General features: G+C 43.6%; 1 protein-coding gene across 1 annotated transcript; it reads right to left on the reverse strand.

The window, feature by feature from the left end:
- Positions 1-2,297: 2,297 nt before the first annotated feature.
- On the reverse strand, positions 2,298-18,817 carry LOC122493337 (protein FAM24A-like). The gene is made up of 3 exons (XM_043597776.1): positions 18,547-18,817; positions 3,597-3,717; positions 2,298-2,615 (listed from the first exon to the last, which is right to left on the reverse strand). The coding sequence occupies exons 1-3, from the start codon at positions 18,785-18,787 to the stop codon at positions 2,441-2,443; spliced, it is 537 nt and encodes a 178-aa protein (XP_043453711.1). The 5' UTR covers positions 18,788-18,817; the 3' UTR covers positions 2,298-2,440.
- Positions 18,818-18,823: the final 6 nt, after the last annotated feature.

Below are 18,823 nucleotides of genomic sequence, written 5' to 3' on the forward strand. Positions count from 1 at the left end.
AATGGTGGATACAGACTGAACTTATAGCTTGAAACCCTTCCCAGGTGCCCTCAACTTTCCATGTTGTTCTCACTGTCCTGCAGCCCAGAGACCCTTGCTTGGCTCTAGGACACTGGGGTTCCTGGGCAGGGCACAGTACTAGACTGTGACCCAGGGGTTCCATTCCTAGTTAGGCCCCTGGACCAGGCATCTGGCTTCATACCAGTGCCACAGCAGCAAGGCCAGCACCTGTGACATTACCAAGTTGTGCTCAGTAAGGAGCTTGGACACTCACCAAGGTCCCTGGCACAGCCCCACTCAGTTCCTGTCAGCTCAGAGAATTCTGGGGCCAGCCACATACCAGGTAGGGACTGGATATCCTGATGTGAGAGCAGGGGGCATCAGTATAGGGTAGGTACCCTTCTGATCACTAAGGACCCCTTACCCTCAGCTGTGCACAGATCCCCACTCCTACCCCTACTTTCTTACTAACACCATCCCCGTCTCCTATGGACGTGATCTCCCAGCTCCCTGAACCAGCACCACTGGGTGTGAGAGCTCCATGGTCACTCTTCTGGGAGGGGGCTGCGACAGAGGGGAAGGAGCCCTGGGTCAGCAATCAGGAGACAAGCAGTTCAGGCCATTGGCAATACCATGAGATCCCAGGATTCCAGGGCCTGTGGGGTTGGTATACCTTATTTTGCTTAATCCTCACTATCACCTCTGCAAGCCCTCAATTTACATCACGGAAACCGAGGCTCAGAGAGGTTAAGAAACTTCCCCAATGGCCCATGGCTATTGAAAGGCAGAGTTGGATTTGAACCAAGTGTATCTAGCTCTGAAGCCCACAGGGTACGCTCTGTCCCTACTGCCTACCAGACGGGTGTCCCAGGAGCCCTTGCCCCATCCTGCCTCCTTCGTGGACCCTGAGATGCCTGAACTTCAGATGTATTCCCAAGGAATTCCTGTACAGAACGTGCTTGCACAGGGCCTCCAGGGTTCTGGGCACTGCACTGCCCATTGGGTGAGGTTCAGAAGGAAATGGGATGGGCTCAGGAGCTTGCCAGCGACGAGAAAATCGAAGTGCAAGTGAACACCAAACACCAGGCCTGAACAGGAGATGCCAGACAGAGGCAGAGAAAGTGCTTCAGGAACTCAAGAGGGACAGGTCATTTCCAGATGGGAAGTCTCAGGGCAAGATGCAGGGAAGATGCAGCCTTGAATTTGCCTCCTGAAACTCATCCTGAAGCCTGCAGGGATTTTCGTGGCCATTCCAAATGGCTGCTCTGTGAGAGCAGCCTCAGCTCCCACATCCCTTCTGGCAAAACTCTCCACCACTGGAGTGCTGAAATGGCCTCATCAGCCAAGCCCTCTGGAGAGAGTGCTCTGCTCACAAAGCCAGGGTTTTGTTAACAAGTACAAAATGTAGTTTCAGATGGACAGTCTGTGAGTAAAAAGGGGTCTAGACAGGGGAAAGATCAGGAACAGAGGGGAGCTGATGAACAGGAGTGGAGAGGAGTATGTCCTACTGCTGAGACCAAGAGAATCCTGGCCTCTCCAACTCAGCTGGGGGTTCCGGTCAGCAGTTACAGGCACTGGCAGCTGAATTAGCAAGACTCCGTGTTAAAGGGATCTAGAAGGGAGGGAATCTGCTTCTGAAGATTTGCTTGGAGAATGCCAGAGGGAGAATCTCGGGTTTTCTGAAATGTCTTTTAGATGCCATTGGGCTCCACCCCATCATTACACAGATAAGCTAACCTAAACCCAGACATGTCCCATCGCTTTGTTCCCACTCTCTCCAAGATGACAGTTGTCCTCCTTCAGGACAGTGTGACAGAACTGTGCAGGAGAGGAGCTAGATGAGAGTGGGTGAAACTCTCGGGAGGAGAAGAGCCAAATGAGCTCCTCCAGCTGGGAATTTCTGCTGAGTCGGAAACTGGAAACGCTCTAAGATCAATATATATTTTTCTTCTGGACATTGGCGATAACTCTCTTTATACTGCAATATAATACTACAAGATAGTTGCCCCAAGTCACCAAGTGGCTAGTACACAAATTTAAGTGCATTTATTTTTTTTTTTTAATGTTTATTTACTTTTGAGAGATAGCACAAGCAGGGGAGGGCAGAGGGAGAGAAAGACACGGAATCCGAAGCAGGCTCCAGGCTCTGAGCTGTCAGCACAGAGCTCAATGCAGGGCTCGAACTCAGGAAGTGTGAGATCATGACCTGAGCTGAAGTCGGACCTTAACCAACTGAGCCACCCAGGGGTCCCTAAGTGCATTTATAACAAACAACAACAAACACCAGAGGCAAAGAATTATTTTCAATATTGCATTTATTCAAAACTACATAAATATGTTACATAATACATAATGTAAACATTATAAAACTTGACTTGAATAATAAAACATTCTACTAAGAAAGAAAGACTGCACATGAAGATTTTTGTGCCCACCCAAGTCAGAGTCCCTCGTTTACGTCACAGAAGCATGGTGGCAGGGAATCAAAGTCGGCATACAAGCTACATTCGTCACAGCATTGGAGGTTGGGATAAGACCCAGCAGTGATGGCTGCGGCCGCGACCTTGTCCAGGGGTGAATTTTTTAAGGCCAAACAAAGAGGTGCCTTTGAACATCTTAAGAAAAGACATACGTAAAGTGTAGGATTAGAATTTTTCTTCTCCATCCATTTGTCACAATTATCGGGGGTACCTGGGAAGTTTAGGGCTGGAGCCAATTAAATGCATGACACCAGCCCCAAACTAGAGTTCTCTGGCCCTGTCCCAAGTTCCTGTCTAACCCCCTCCTGTCCTAGGATTGTTAGAAATGTAAAATCAGGTTGCAGCAAATAAGGGAGAGTGAACTACAAGCGTGGGTCACCCAGCGGACCGCTGCAGGCCCATCAAGTGCAGAGCATGATCGGGAAGGTGCCACAGAGGGCCACCCCCCAGGTTCTGGAACTTAGCTTCTAGCTCACAGGCTTAACTTCCCTAGGATGGGAACAGCACTGCTTCTGAGGACCCATCTCTCCCCCATTGGAAGATTCCTCTCTCCCAAAGTTAGTTATCTTTAGTCTGATCTACACTCCGTTGTGTGGGTGTGCCCCAGAATCTTCATACAGCTCAGCTCCCCCACAATCCTACAGGCCCACCTCCTTGTCCCCTAGGCCAAGCACAGTGAATGAGACAACACAGTGGGAGGTCCCCCAACGCAGGTAAGAGAGTGAGAGAACACTGTGAGAGGTTCAGCCTATCGTCTGAGTCTAAGACCCAGACTTGTCAGAGCCTCCCCCACAGTCTGCAGTGTCTGGGACAGAGGGAGGGCCCGGCCAACGTGCTGAATAACCTGGCTGAGGGTCACACTGAGAGGGTAGGTGAAGCAAAGCAGCACCCAGCCACCCAGCCGAGAACATTCTACTTATGAGCTCACAGCCCTAAGCCAGAAGGGGAAAAAAAACCAAGGTTCTACACTCACCTGCCTTTGCCTTTTCCAACCCACTTGCCCTTCCTGGCCTCACCCAGGGTGGGGCCACAGGGCAAGGAATGACCTTGCTCAAGCAGAGAGCCCCAGGTATCCTATTTGAAGGGGTATTTTTCACTCTTACCCACATCACTCACTTCAATGCGTTGGCTACTTTGTAGTAAAGACAGATGACAACAGCCATCAGCACAAGCATGGCCACCAGGATACCGCCAGCAATGCTGAACATAATTATTGTGTTGACTTTAGTAGACTTATCTAGGCAGAGAAGCGAAGGCAAGCAGTGAATGTGGCCTCCCTCCCCACACACCCACCTAGCGACCTCAGCAGCTTCCTCTAGTGGAAAAAGAATGAAACCCAAACCATGGATCCTTATGCAAAATGAGTCTTCCCAGAAAGCCTAGGACCCTACGCTGGCCCAGAGAGGGGGAAAGGGTTTATGTTTGAATGAGAGGAGACTGAAATACAAAATCCAGAAAGAAAGAAGAACGTGGAAGAGTCCCATTCTTCCTTTCACAGGAAGTAATGCGCAGCTATACAAATGGTTTTAGTCCCAAATACCTGGATTTCCTGAGATACATTCATTTTCAGATTCAGAATTAAGTCCTCACTCGATATCAAGCTAAAAAATCTATGGGAACGATTAAGGGGATGACTTTTAAAAAGGTTATGTTCAACAATGCTGATCATATACAAATCCATTTTGTAAGTGATACATGTTTCAGGAAAACAGTTTTCTATTCTTCCACTGACAACTGCCATTTTTCCTTCTAAATCCTCCCAGGAAATCCAGTTTTTCTGGAATACGCAATTTGTTTAACCTTATTCCCTGAAACTGGGGGAAAGTGAGGAAGGACTGAAGAATAAACAATCCAACTGCCAAAACATACTATTTTTTTCTTAAAAAAAATTTTTTTTAAACATTTATTTACTTTTGAGAGACAGAATGAGACAGAGCATGAGTGGGGGAGTGGCAGAGAGAGGCGGGGACACAGAATCCAAAGCAGGCTCCAGGCTCTGAGCTGTCAGCACAGAGCCCGACTCGGGGCTCAAACTCACAGACCTCGAGATCATGACCTGAGCCGAAGTTGGATGCTTAACCGACTGAGCCACCCAGGCGCCCCCATACTTACTATTTTCTAACTCTTCCATGCTCGATGAACGCCGGCAGTAAAACAAAATTACAATTAATATAAACTTTAGGGAACAGTACATCTTATCAGGAATTTCTCAAACTTTTAATTTGAGAAAGAAAGTTCTAATTATCCCTGTTAGGAGTAATTAAGATACGAAGTTTGAAGAGCTTATTTTTCGTTGCATAGTCTCCACGAGAGCTGGCAGAATGCACAGCCAATGTCCAGCTCCAACTTCTATGCCTGTCAGGCCATACATGGGCTGTGTGACATCAACACTTCAGACACCAACTCCCTTTCACAGAGTTCTGAATTCCATTCCATGTTCAGATATATGTTAGGACCAACAGCAAGACGAATGTCCAAATTCTATTCTAAATAATTTACTCTCAGTCTCACCTTTTTAAGTTTTCTTCCCTCAGAGAACCTTTTAGGGCTTGACCATTAATCAAAAGCAAATCTGGGATTTCAATAAAGTAAAATGACAGTAGTGTGGTAGTGTGGAGAGTCTAATATCTAAAAAATACTCATATATTTAAAAGTTCAATTATAGAAGACTGGGTAGACTTTATGTTGTGGCAACACAATAGAATAATAGTTGTGGTCATTCTACAGGACTCAGATATAGGTTAACAGACTTTGGAACATTATACTTCTTGGCTAAGGCAAAAAGATTTCAAAAAGTAATTTGAATAGGATGCCTGTTATAAATCAGGATTCTATTATTTTGAAGTACTCACACCTAACAAAGCTCGTTCAATTAAATGAGGAAACTATTTTAACTATGAAGGGTTATTCCTTGTTGCTTTGTCCAAACCCTGGGTGGAATCACAAACAGCAGGGGAGTTATCAACAAACGCAGTGGCATAAGACCTCTGAAAATTCTTTCCTCTCTAAAAGCAATGAGGAATCTAAGCAGAAAAACTGACTTTTTCAGACTCTGAAAATTAAAAGCTTGGTGCAGCTCAGGAAACATTTATTTAAGAAGAACTGAATCTTAGTATAAACAGCAAGGTTTATGGCATTGTTCCATCCTTCACTCTCCAGCTCCATGGCAACCTTGAAAATAACTGCCCAGGCTCCAATGCAGCCACCAAAGGGAAAATAGAGGTAAAGCTCTATCAAAGCCTTATTCCCAAAGAACTGTCATTATTTGACCTGTGTGTTGGTTACCTGAAAATCCTCACTTGCAAAGCTATCTGTCTGTTATTTGACATAACGTAAGAGTTCACCCAGTGCAAAAAGTCTTCTTCTAAGGGGATTTTGGCAAAAACAATTACAGACAATAGTTTTAACTTCCTGGCTGCCTGAGGTAGGTGGATAACATCTGGGGCAAATCACAGAGTAGCCAAACAGCTTAAAGGAAAAGTTGGTCAATTAGATGTCCATAGGAGTTTTGAAAAGCTCTGATATATTCCTGGGACTCTAAGCCATGCACAGGTGTAGGGTTGTGTGCATGTCTAAGGCTGTGAGCATACTCAAGAAAGACATGAGATGGCCCTAAGCATTCACCTCTGACTGACCTTGAGGCTTTTTCCAAGCAAAAAGTGAAGGCTATAGCAGAGTTTTCAATTGCTTGGCTGATTGTCAAAGGCATGCCCCAACATGCACACAGAGCCCCTCATGAAAGACTAGTGGATTTAACTGGTTCCAGGCATTTAAGGTAATCTTTGTCCAATCATTAGCTGATCACTAAGCTAATCAACAGAGACTTCAGTGTCCACATACAACAAAGATTACAGATTTTATAGAATTTGTTGAGAAGTCACCAAACAAAAACAAACTCTGGATAGCAGGGAGAATCAGATTTCCAGAGTTGCCATGTTATATTATTTTAAATGTCTAGTTTTCATTGAGACTACAAGACATGCAAAAAAAAAAAAAAAAAGAGAGAGAGAAGAAAAAAAGAAAAGAAAGAAGAAGGAAGGAAGGGAGGAAGGGAGGAAGGGAGGAAGGGAGGAAGGGAGGAAGGGAGGAAGGGAGGAAAGAAAAAACAAAAGTATGGCTGATAAAAGTGAAGTAATTAATAAAAAACTTTCCTTAGGAAGCCCAGACATTGGCCCTACTAGACACAGGTTTTAAATCAACTATTTTAAATATTTTCAAAGGAATCCATGTCTAAAGAACTAAAGTATGACAATAATGACTGTGATGGAGAGTATCAACAAAGAGAGAAATTAGTAAAGAGTCAAACAGAAATTTCAGTTGGAAAGCGTAACTGAGAAAAATTCATGAGAAGAGCTTAACAGCAGATCTGAGGAGGCAGAAGAAATAATCAGTGAGCTCAAAGATAGGTCAATTGAGAATATCCAGTCTGAGGAACAGAAAAAAAAAAGGATGAATAAAAATCAACACAGAAATTCCTGTTCCACCAGAACATGTAAAAAGCTTGGGAGTTGCCATCCTCAAAATAAGAAAAAAGCTGAACAAATTGATAATCATAATGTCTTCCTAGGTCAACCAGTGAACTGAAGTCACAGGGCAAATAGACACCCCAAAACTGAAGAGACTGGTGAATATAGAGAATCACAGCTTCTCAGAAGCAGAAGCCACTGCTAGAGTCAGCAACTGACAGGAATTTTTAAATGGTAATTGATAAATTGCTGGAGGCTGAATGAGGACCAGCATGGAAGAAACAAATTCTTGGGGTCCCAAGTTTCATCTGGGAGGGGAGCCACTTTCATGAATTTTACCTCAAGGAGATCAACTAGATCTGTGAAGACCACAGAAAAATCCCCTCATGTTTTGGTCTCCACTGATACCGCAGTGGAGGTGGTCTTATTCAGGAGGTGAAAGTCCTGAATTTCCAGTAAGCCTTCTCTGATACTACCCCAGCAATTAAGCGGAATGGTGCCTCATTATCACTGGGTCAAAACGAAAAGTTCACACTTCCCAAGATCTCCACGATGGGGGTGTTATCACCCAGTGTTCTCTGACACTAGTCTGGCAGGAAGAGGTGATTTGGGACAATACTTTATAGCCTGGTGAGAGTGAAAGTCTAGCCTAAGTCTTTACTGGGGAGGGGGGCTGGAGGTGAACCACAGTTTTTTTCTGGGATATTTGGCTGGAATACAGGCTCCCTGTCTTGTCAGGCTCCCCCCTCCCCCTTTTTTTTTTTTTTTTTTTTTTTTTTTTGGTCCTTTGGCTAGAGACAACAGGGTTTTGCTTTTTTGGTTTGTTGGCTTGTTGTTTGTTTTTGTATTTTTTTTGTTTTTGTGTTTGTTTTTGTCTGCACCCATTGGTGTTTCCAGGTTGCTGCTTCTTCACCTCCAAGTCTGGAAATATGAGGCAGTAACAAAACCCAGAGAGCTCACCACCATGTTCCTTGGATTTCAAGTTTCCTAACTTGTCTGTTTTCTTCTCTCCACCTGTCAAGGCCTTGTGTTTGTTTTATACATAACGTCCAGGATTTTTAGTCACACTTGGTAGAAAGCATAAAAGTACACCTACTCCATCTTCCCAGAAGCAGAAGTCCCTCGTATGGAAGATTTGGGGTTTTGTTGTTTTTATTTTTATATTTTAGTTAGTTAACATACAGTACAATACTGGTTTCAGAAGTAGAATTCAGTGACTCATCACTTACACACAACACCCAGTGCTCATCACAAGTGCCCTCTTTAATACCCATCACCCATCTAGTCTATCTCTCACCCACCTCCCTCCATCAACCCTGTTTGTTCTCTATTATCAGGAGTCTCTTGCAGTTTGTTTCCCTTTCTTCTTCCCACCCCCCTCCCATCCCACCCAACCACACGTTCATCTGTTTTGTTTCTTAAATTCCACAAGCTAAATCATGTTATTTGTCTTTCTCTGGTTGACTTATTTCACATTCTACCTCCAGCCACATTGCTGCAAATGGCAAGATTTCATTCTTTACACACACCATATCTTCTTTATCTTTTCATCAGTCAATGGACATTTGTGCTCTGTTTAGCTATTGTTGACAATGCTTATATGGGAGATGGTGAAATCAAACCTCTACTTAATGGCCATAGTCACTGTGCCAATCCTGCACTTGTCTGCCTCTGAAAGTGAATGCCTCCTTAAATCTTGTGTCCCAGGCACTTCACGTGTCATCTTAGATGGGGCCCTGTCCACCTTTCCACACAGTCTATCTCTCCAGCTTCATCTCCCACTGCATTTCCCCATACGCCATGCATTTTCATGCCACTGAGCCTTGACTAGATGGCTCTCCCAGTCCCTTTCCTCCTCTATCTGCCATAATACTAACCCTGCAGGGCTTTACTCAATGCAACATCCTCGGTAAATTCTTCACTGCTTCCCATCTGTCTCCCATGTTAATTGCTCGTTTTCCTCTGTATCCATGACACATGCTTGTACCTCTCTAAAAATTTGAATTCCAGGGGCGCTAGGTGGCTCAGTCAGTTAAGCATCCGACTTCAGTTTAGGTCATGAGCTCATAGCTCGTGAGTTCAAGCCCCACGTCAGGCTCTGTGCTGACCACTCAGAGCCTGGAGCCTGCTTGGATTCTGTGTCTGCCCCTCCGCTGCTCATGCTCTGTCTCTCAAAAATAAACATAAAAATTTTAATTTGAGTTTCATTTGCCATAAGGATTTCCAGTTCCTGTTTTAACTCTGAACAGACATTTGTCTTGAGTACAGGAACCTACTATGTTCACTCTCACTGAACCCAATACTCTGGAGTTGAATTAACTGTGGGGTGTTTTTCTGATTTTTATCTTACAAAAATGTTTTTTTCCAAGCTTCTTTTCTATGCCCTCCATCGAAGCAGCAACTATTCCGAGGGACATGTTCTCGAATGAGCTTAGTCATGATTAAATAGACAAGTTATGTAGACCTTCCCTACAGAGATGACCACTTCATTTCTTGGTTTCCTTTTATTCCTGCGGTTACTTAGTTGCCGTTTGAGGAGTCTGTACATTGAAAATTTGCCTTGTATCAAGGTATGTTTCACCGGGCAGAAACTCAGGATCCCCAATATCAAACAGAGGGCTTAGAGTCCACTAGGTGCTGACACATTTCATGGGCAATGACCCAAATATGAATTTTGTCAATCTGATAACAACTTGCCTGATCTAAACCTCTAAATTCAGACAGAGCAATAAATTCGGACAAAACAGTAAACCATGAGCATTATTATTTCATTTATTGTTCAGAATATTTTAGGGGCTCCTGGGTGGCTCAATCAATTGGGCGTCCAACTCTTGATTTTGGCTCAAGTCATGACCCCACTTTCATGAGATCGAGCCCCATGTTGGGCTCTGCACTGACAGTGTGGAGTCTGCTTGGGATTCTCTCTCCCTCTCTGTCCCTCTCCCACTCTCTCAAAATAAATAAATAAACATTAAAATATAATATTTTACTCATTACTTATTAGTCAGAAACATTAAGCTACTGACCTTATTACTTCCAATATGTTTTAGCAGTATTTTTCTGATCTTCACTGGAGATGGCCAGAAGACAATGACTAAGACTTGGACAGATGAGGAAACTGAAGCACAGAGAGCAGAAGTGACTCCCTTAGGTCCCCTAGCAAGTCACTGGCAGGGCAGGAACTAAGGCCTGGTTCTGTGATCTATCCCTCCAGCCCCCTCCTCCCAGGTCCAATGCCCTTCTACCCCCTCAACCTTTCTGCAACCCTCTGAAATGATGTGTGCCCCATTCACAGTGCCCACTAAACCTATCATCCAGAGGCTTTGATTTTGGCTCGGAGCTGAAAGATATGCAAACCGGTTGCATTTCATTTAGGGAAGGGCCTGGTTATTGTTAATATTTTCATCCTAAGTGCTCATTGGCAATTCACATGTAGTGATTGGTCAGGAGTACTGAGAGTGGGGCAGGTGGGTGGCTCAGTCAGTTCAGTGTCTGGCTCTTGATTTTGGCTCAGGTCATGATCTCAAGATCATGGGATCAAGCCCAGTGTCAAGCCCCATGGCAGGCTCTCTCCCTCTTCCTCTGCCCCTCTTGTGAGCATGCCTGTGCACTCTCAGAGTGGTGGGAGGGGCCGTGTGTTCCAGATGGCAAAAAGTAGGCGGTGGCTGTATGCAGAATCCAGGAGTTGAACTTTGTGATGTGATCCAGGTTACAGGGTTTGTTTTCCTGGCAAATTCTTCATCATTCACACCCACAAGGACTTTCACCCAGACCCCTTACTTTGCCAAGTGCCCATCCTGTGGCTCTTGCCTGGGGCAGGTGGTTGCAAACACCCTGCTACTTGTAAATTGCACATCTGTGGCAGAAAGCAGCCCAGGTTCCAGGCTACTGGAATAAGCCTGTGAGCACCCCCTTACTTGGCCCAGGTTCCATCTCCAGACCTCTTCCACAGCTCCTGCTCTGCTCCCAGGATCTTCATCTTTACCCTCAGACTCCTGCTCAGCTGAGGACCTTGCTATGGTTCTGGCAACTGCCATGAGAAGAGTCAGGTTTTGCCCTAAATAGGAAGGATCTTCCAAACTGAAATCCTCTTCTAGCAGTGCATGTTACTATAGTATACAATCTACACATGCCAGTTAATTCCCTGATTAATTCCCAAATCTGTGTCTGTGTAAGACTGGTTCTAATGCTTGCTTTGTCTTTTCAGCCTAAGTTTTTCTTACCTTTTAGCACGCATTGTTTTGCTGAAAACCAGACATAATGTATCTGGAGAAATGTATAGGAACTGAAGTAATCAGGTTGTTAGTGTGGAGTTTTATGTTAATCTGGTTAAGTTAGGCTATGTTTAACATTTGCTGTAACTATAGGTGTCAGAGGCTTCAATTTCCTCCAGTATTCTTGCTTTTGTTCCCCCACCCCCGTCTTTGGTTTCCCTAGAAACTCTTTTAAAATAGTGTGCATCCTACTCTTTCAACTGTCATCTGTTTTTATACTGAAGCCCTATTAATATTGGTAAGGCACTGGGGAAGGAAGGCATTCCAGAATCTTATGACTAAATCTATTTTTAGCATACCTGAGTCCCTAGCCTGTCACCATCAAAAATGTCTTTTTTTTTCCCCCCTGCCCCTACTTGCTGACTGGAAGGCTAAAGGGGTCAGAGTAGTCTAATTGCTCATCCCGTAGTCACAAAAGACTCTGGTGGTTTCCCCTGAGGGTACACCTTTGTTAAGAATACTGTGGGCTGGAGCATCTGGGTGACTAGGTCAGTTAAGCCTCTGACTTCAGCTCAGGTCATAATCTCACGGTTCATAGGTTTGAGTCAGGCTCTGTGTTGACAGCTTGGAGCCTGGAGTCTGCTTCAGATTCTGTGTCTCCCTCTCTCTGTGACCCTCCCCCACTTATGTACTGTCTCTCTCTCTCTCAAAAATAAATAAACATAATTTTTTTTTTTTTTTTTTAAGGAATACTGTGGGCTGTATTTCCAAATGGTTACTTTCCCCTCCCCACTGCAGAAAGCCTGAGGGGATTCTTCTCCAATCTTCACTGTGTAAATATGGTGGGGTTCCTGGAAGTAAAACCCATAAAAGTATGGGACCTCCTAAATGTGGGCTCTCAGGAGTTTCCATCTCCTAGCTAGCTAGTCCACACTTGGCTTCCAGCAATTTATTAATGACCATTTAAGTGTTCCTACAAGTTACTGCCTCCAGAAGATTCTGTCCCTGATAAGCAAATCTCAAGTGTGATTTTCTGCATTTACCTCTTTCCAGTTTTCAGAGTGGCTCTTTGTTTGCCCTGTGACCTCAATTATCTGGTAGATTTTTTTAAAGTCATTGATTTTCAGCTGAAACAGCTTTTCTCTTATGATAAAGACAGTTGTGATGAATTCTAAACTCTTGGCATGTCAGAGCTGAAACCAAAAGTGTTGATTTTTTTTTTAATTAATAATATAAACCCACATAAACAAAAGCTCTTTGGAGTATTCAACCCATGAGAATGTAAAGGGTCCTAGGCCAAAAGTATCTGAGAACTACTGTGTTACAATACACAGTCAGTCAGGATTCACACTATAAATGCTAAGTTAATAATAAACTGCTCTTTAAAATAGCTAAGCCAACCTGAAAAAGAAAAGGGAGATGACCCAAATAGATAAAATCATGAATGAAAATGGAATTATTACAACCAATCCCTCAGAAATACAAGCAATTATTAGGGAATACTATGAAAAATTATATGCTGACAAACTGGACAACCTGGAAGAAATGGACAAATTCCTAAGCACCCACGCACTTCCAAAACTCAAACAGGAAGAAACAGAAAACTTGAACAGACCCATAACCAGCGAAGAAATTGAATCGATTATCAAAAATCTCCCAACAAGTAAGAGTCCAGGACCAGATGGCTTCCCAGGGGAATTCTACCAGACATTTAAAGCAGAGATAATACCTATCCTTCTCAAGCTTTTCCAAAAATAGAAAGGGAAGGAAAACTTTCAGACTCATTCTATGAAGCCGGCATTACTTTGATTCCTAAACGAAACAGAGACCCAGCAAAAAAGAGAACTACAGGCCAATATCCTTGATGAATATGGATGCAAAAATTCTCAATAAGATACTAGCAAATTGAATTCAACAGCATATAAAAAGAATTATTCACCATGATCAAGTGGGATTCATTCCTGGGCTGCAGGGCTGGTTCAACACTCGCAAATCAATCAATGTAATACATCACATTAATAAAAGAAAAGAACCATATGATCCTGTCAATGGATGCAGAAAAAGCATTTGACAAAATTCAGCATCCTTTCTTAATAAAAACCCTCAAGAAAGTCTGGATAGAAGGAACATACTTACACATCATAAAAGCCATTTAAGAAAAGCCCACAGCTAATATCATCCTCAATGGGGAAAAACTGAGAGCTTTTTCCCTGAGATCAGGAACACGACAGGGATGCCCGCTCTCACCGCTGTTGTTTAACATACTGTTGGAAGTGCTAGCATCAGCAATCAGACAACAAAAGGAAATCAAAGGCATCAAAATTGGCAAAGATGAAGTCAAGCTCTCACTTTTTGCAGATGACATGATATTATACACAGAAAACCTGACAGACTCCACCAAAAGTCTGCTAGAACTGATACATGAATTCAGCAAAGTTGCAGGATACAAAATCAATGTACAGAAATCAGTTGCATTCTTATACACTAATAATGAAGCAACAGAAAGACAAATAAAAAAACTGATCCCATTCACAATTGCATCAAGAATCGTAAAATACCTAGGAATAAACCTAACCAAAGAAGTAAAAGATGTGTGTGCTGAAAACTATAGAAAGCTTATGAAGGAAATTGAAGAAGATACAAAGAAATGGAAAAACATTCCGTGCTCATGGACTGGAAGAATAAATATTGTTAAAATGTCAATACTACCCAAAGCTATCTACACATTCAATGCAATCCCAATCAAAATTGCACCAGCATTCTTCTTGAAGCAATCCTAAAATTTGTATGGAACCACAAAAGACCCTGAATAGCCAAAGTAATATTGAAGAAGAAGACCAAAGCAGGAGGCATCACAAGCCCAGACTTTAGCCTCTACTACAAAGCTGTAATCATCAAGACAGAATGGTATTGGCACAAAAACAGACACATAGACCAATGGAATAGAATAGAAACCCCAGAACTAGACCCACAAAAGTATGGCCAGCTAATCTTTGACAAAGCAGGAAAGAATATCCCATGGAAAAAAGACAGTCTCTTTAACAAATGGTGCTGGGACAACTGGACAGCAACATGCAGAAGAATGAAACTAACCCACTTTCTTACACCATTCACAAAAATAAACTCAAAATGGATAAAGGATCTGAATGTGAGACAGGAAACCATCAAAACCCTAGAAGAGAAAGCAGGAAAAAACCTCTCTGACCTCAGCCGCAGCAATTTCTTACTTGACACATCTCCAAAGGCAAGGGAATTAAAAGCAAAAATGAACTATTGCGACCTCATGAAGATAAGAAGCTTCTGCACTGCAAAGGAAACAATCAACAAAACTAAAAGGCAACCAACAGAATGGGAAAAGATATTTGCAAATGACACATCAGACAAAGGGCTAGCATCCAAAATCTATAAAGAACTCACCAAACTCCACACCCAAAAACCAAATAATCCAGTGAAGAAATGGGCAGAGGGGTGCCTGGGTGGCTCAGTCAGTTGAGCGTCTGACTTCGGCTCAGGTCATAATCTCACGGCTCATGTCATAATCTCACGGCTCATGAGTTCGAGCCCCTGGTCGGGCTCTGTGCTGACCGCTCAGAGCCTGGAGCCTGCTTTGGATTCTGTGTCTCCCTCTCTCTCTGCCCCTCCTCCACTCATGCTCTGTCTTTCACTCTCTCTCAAAAATAAATAAACATTCAAAAAAAATTTTTTTTAAAAGAAATGGGCAGAAAACACGAATAGACACTTCTCTAAAGAAGACATCCAGATGGCCAACAGGCACATGAAAAGATGCTCAATGTCACTCCTTATCAGGGAAATACACATCAAAACCACACTGAGATATCACCTCACACCAGTCAGAGTGGCCAAAATGAACAAATCAGGAGACTATAGATGCTGGAGAGGATGTGGAGAATGGGAACCCTCTTGCACTGTTAGTGGGAATGCAAACTGGTGCAGCCACTCTGGAAAACAGTGTGGAGGTTCTTCAAAAAATTAAAAATAGATCTACCCTATGGCCCAGCAATAGCACTGCTAGGAATTTACCCAAGGGATACAGGAGTGCTGATGCATAGGGGCACTTGTACCCCAATGTTTATGCAGCACTGTCAACAATAGCCAAATTATGGAAAGAGCTTAAATGTCCATCAACTGATGAATGGATAAAGAAATTGTGGTTTATATACACAACGGAATACTACTTGGCAATGAGAAAGAATTAAATATGGCCTTTTGTAGCAACGTGGATGGAACTGGAGAGTGTTATGCTAAGTGAAATAAGTCATACACAGAAAGACAGATCCATATGTTTTCACTCATGTGGATCCTGAGAAACTTAACAGAAGACCAAGGGGAAAGGGAAAGGAAAAAAAAAAGTCAGAGAGGGAGAGAGCCAAACCATAAGAGACTCTTAAAAACTGAGAATAAACTGAGGGTTGATGGGGGTGGGAGGGAGGGGTGGGTGGGTGATGGGCACTGAGGAGGGCACCTGTTGGGATGAGCCCTGGGTGTTGTATGGAAACCAATTTGACAATAAATTCCATATTAAAATAAAATAAAATAAAATAAAATAAAATAAAATAAAATAGCTAAGCCAAAAACTTACATTGTGATATTGGTGGGAAGTTTTAAAAAATATGTTTTATTCTTTATCTGATGTGGGGGAAAAAAAACAAAAACAAAATCTCCAATTCATGACAAGAGTAATGTAGCACATTACCAAGGTAATCTCAGCAACCACCATTCTAGCTTTGAAAAAAAAAAAAGCATTAAGATTGAATTTACTCATTTCTCCTTTTTCTGCTCCTCTTACATTGTAATAAAGTTCTGAACTCATACTGCTACCCTTATCAGTTCCATGCAAAAACATATTCTGAATATGTCCAACCAAGTATAAAATAATCTCTAATCTCAATAATCATTCAGATGGTAAGGAACACAAATATGAGAATTATTTCATAAAGTCCCAAACCACAAGGGAGTTATAGTACCTAAAACTTCTAAGTGTAGTACAGAAAAATCAGTAAGTAATTAATTCTGTAGTGCAGTGGAGGTCTATACTCGGTTTTCAACAGTAAAGAGAATTTTCCCTGCTATCCAAAAAACAAAACAAAACAAAACAAAACAAAACAAAAAAAACCATTGTAGGTAGAGAGAAAAGCATGTGCAAAGGTAGAAGAGACCAGAATGCAGGCAGGAGACAAGAGTATGAAAGGCTTTATATGCTAAGCTAATGAACAAAGATGATGGTGACTAGGAGCAGGACAATCAGAGGACAGTGCAAAGAATGAAATGGAGAAGATGAAAATGAAAGCTAATGACCAGTGAACAAACTCTGGGGATTATTCAAATGAAAGTTAGTGCTTGAGAACGAAGAGGCAGAGGTGGAAAAAGACAGGAAGGTTTTTCTTTTAAAAAAGCAAGCAAGCGGGGCGCCTGGGTGGCGCAGTCGGTTAAGCGTCCGACTTCAGCCAGGTCACGATCTCGCGGTCCGGGAGTTCGAGCCCCGCGTCAGGCTCTGGGCTGATGGCTCAGAGCCTGGAGCCTGTTTCCGATTCTGTGTCTCCCTCTCTCTCTGCCCCTTGCCCGTTCATGCTCTGTCTCTCTCTGTCCCAAAAATAAATAAACGTTGAAAAAAAAATTTTAAAAAAAAGCAAGCAAGCAAGAGTGAAAGAAGAATGAAAGAAAAAGAAAAAAGAAAGAAAAAGAAAGAAAGAAAGAAAGAAAGAAAGAAAGAAAGAAAGAAAGAAAGAGAAATCATGACTTTGTGGTTTATTGTGGAATGAAAGAAAGGGAAGGACCACAGAACTCTATAGTTTTCTGACCTACAGCTTTCAGTTTTATGTAAGTCAACACCCAGTTGGTAATATTGATCTTATTCATTAACTTGAACTCTGAAAAAGAGTATTTTCCTTTGGGGACTGTCCAAATAGGCTACCACGGATCAATGTTAACTTATGACCATAGGAAGCCAGACATGGGAGGGGGGAGAAAACACACACACACAAAACTGTTTAGACACCTTAGAATCAGTCTAGATTCATCTTTACAAACATGAAAACTAGGACACTTACAATTAAGAACTTTTAACTTTCTGATTGCTGTACATATCAGATCCCTCGGTGGGGTTTCTCTTTCAATCTTGGTAAATCCTTCTAATATACACTCTGGATAACAGATTACTCACAAAAAATTACACTCCAATTTTTCTAACACCACTCCACAGATAAAAAGAATGAAAAGGGTATTTTACAAGTATCTCCTGCTTTCCCAAAATTCCCACGACACCACCTAGCTTTTATGAAAGCCCTACATTAACACAGCAAGGTCTTATTTTCCTAACAGCAAATAACCTCTTCACATTTCTTTCGGTCATCAAAAACAGGCACTAATGGAGGCCTTTGCGAAAGAAAAGTGGAAAAACTAGAACTTTTGGAAACCTGGGGATGCTCTTCCCTTCCGGCCATTTCTGTTAAGGCAAAGGTTTTTTTGGGGTTTTTTTGTTTTTTTGTTGTTTTGTTTTTTTTGTTTTTGTTTTTTTTTTTTTTTTACAAGAACACTCCACTTGCGCGCATGAGGGAAACCCGTGTTCTCACTGGGCACATATTCTAACATAACTCAAGAACTCAAGAAAAACAAAAAATTATTTTGCACTGAAACAAAAAACTCAGAACATGCAGTCCTAAAACAAAATTAATATGGCGCAGAGTAAGATTTCTACTTTCCGGACTGAATGCCACCATAAATACATGGCTGACAGCCCAACTACGAAGAATGCTGACATTCCAATTTTATTTGAGTCTAATTCTCCAGTTCTTTTACAAGGTAAGGTTGACAGGACGGAGCAGAGAGGCCCCAGTTGCCTTCCTATCCCATGGGGCAACTAGAAAGTTCCATCAGCTCCTTTTTCCCGGAATCAAAGCTTAAAGGTCCTTCAAGTCCCAGCTCAGATGTCACTCCACCAGCACTGGGGTCCCACTTCTGCTCGGGACAGGTTTCTGCTCACAGCCACCGCCGCCCCTCTGGCCGCTTTCCACACCTCCCCTCCAGCGCCGAGGCTGGAGGGCGCCACGTCACCCCGCCGCCGTCCCGCCCTGGCGCCAGCGGCTCACCGACAGGGCGACGTCCGGACGGCGCCCCGGCTGCACTGCAGCCCGGTGACACCGTGCAAACCTCCGCCTGCTAAAGCCAAGCTGCCGGCATCCACGCACCCGCCGCCCGCGGGGACGACGTGCTGGGGGACCGCGTGGGGGTCAAAGAAACCCCAACTGCACGGCCCGACCCACCGCCCAGGGTCTGCGGTCGGCGGGAAGGCCACGGCGTCCACCGCAGGCACAGCGAGGCTCGGCAGCAGGGCCTCCAGCTCGCCGGCAGCGACGGCACCACTCCTACCTGACGATGGACTCTCCTCGAAGGACCAACCCTCCCGGGCGGCCAGACAACCGTCGTCCACACCACCTGCTACTTCCTCGGACCAACGTCGAAAAACCGGCCTGCGTTCCCGCCAGTCTCGCCCCGCGCCTGCGCACAGCTCCTTTCGTAGGCCGAGGGGCCGTCGGAGCGCATGCTCTGTCCTTGAGCTCTTCCCGGGCAGGCTTGGAACCGCGTTGCTGAAGCTGGCTGGCGCGCGCATGCGCGTCTCCGGTACCTGGTTCTTTCCCCACTGGAC

Source organism: Prionailurus bengalensis, chromosome D2, assembly GCF_016509475.1.
Source record: "Prionailurus bengalensis isolate Pbe53 chromosome D2, Fcat_Pben_1.1_paternal_pri, whole genome shotgun sequence".
In the NCBI taxonomy this organism is placed as follows: Eukaryota; Metazoa; Chordata; class Mammalia; order Carnivora; family Felidae; genus Prionailurus; species Prionailurus bengalensis.

What these genes read in the sequence shown, in the direction of transcription:
- LOC122493337 (XM_043597776.1), bottom strand. Translation starts at nt 18,787, where the DNA reads ATGCGCGCGCCAGCCAGCTTCAGCAACGCGGTTCCAAGCCTGCCCGGG. An exon ending in CGAGGAGAGTCCATCGTCAG is followed by an intron (nt 3,718 to 18,546) that starts GTAGGAGTGGTG and finishes TTCTCTGCCTAG; the next exon opens with ATAAGTCTACTAAAGTCAAC. An exon ending in AAAGTAGCCAACGCATTGAA is followed by an intron (nt 2,616 to 3,596) that starts GTGAGTGATGTG and finishes TCTTTTCTTAAG; the next exon opens with ATGTTCAAAGGCACCTCTTT.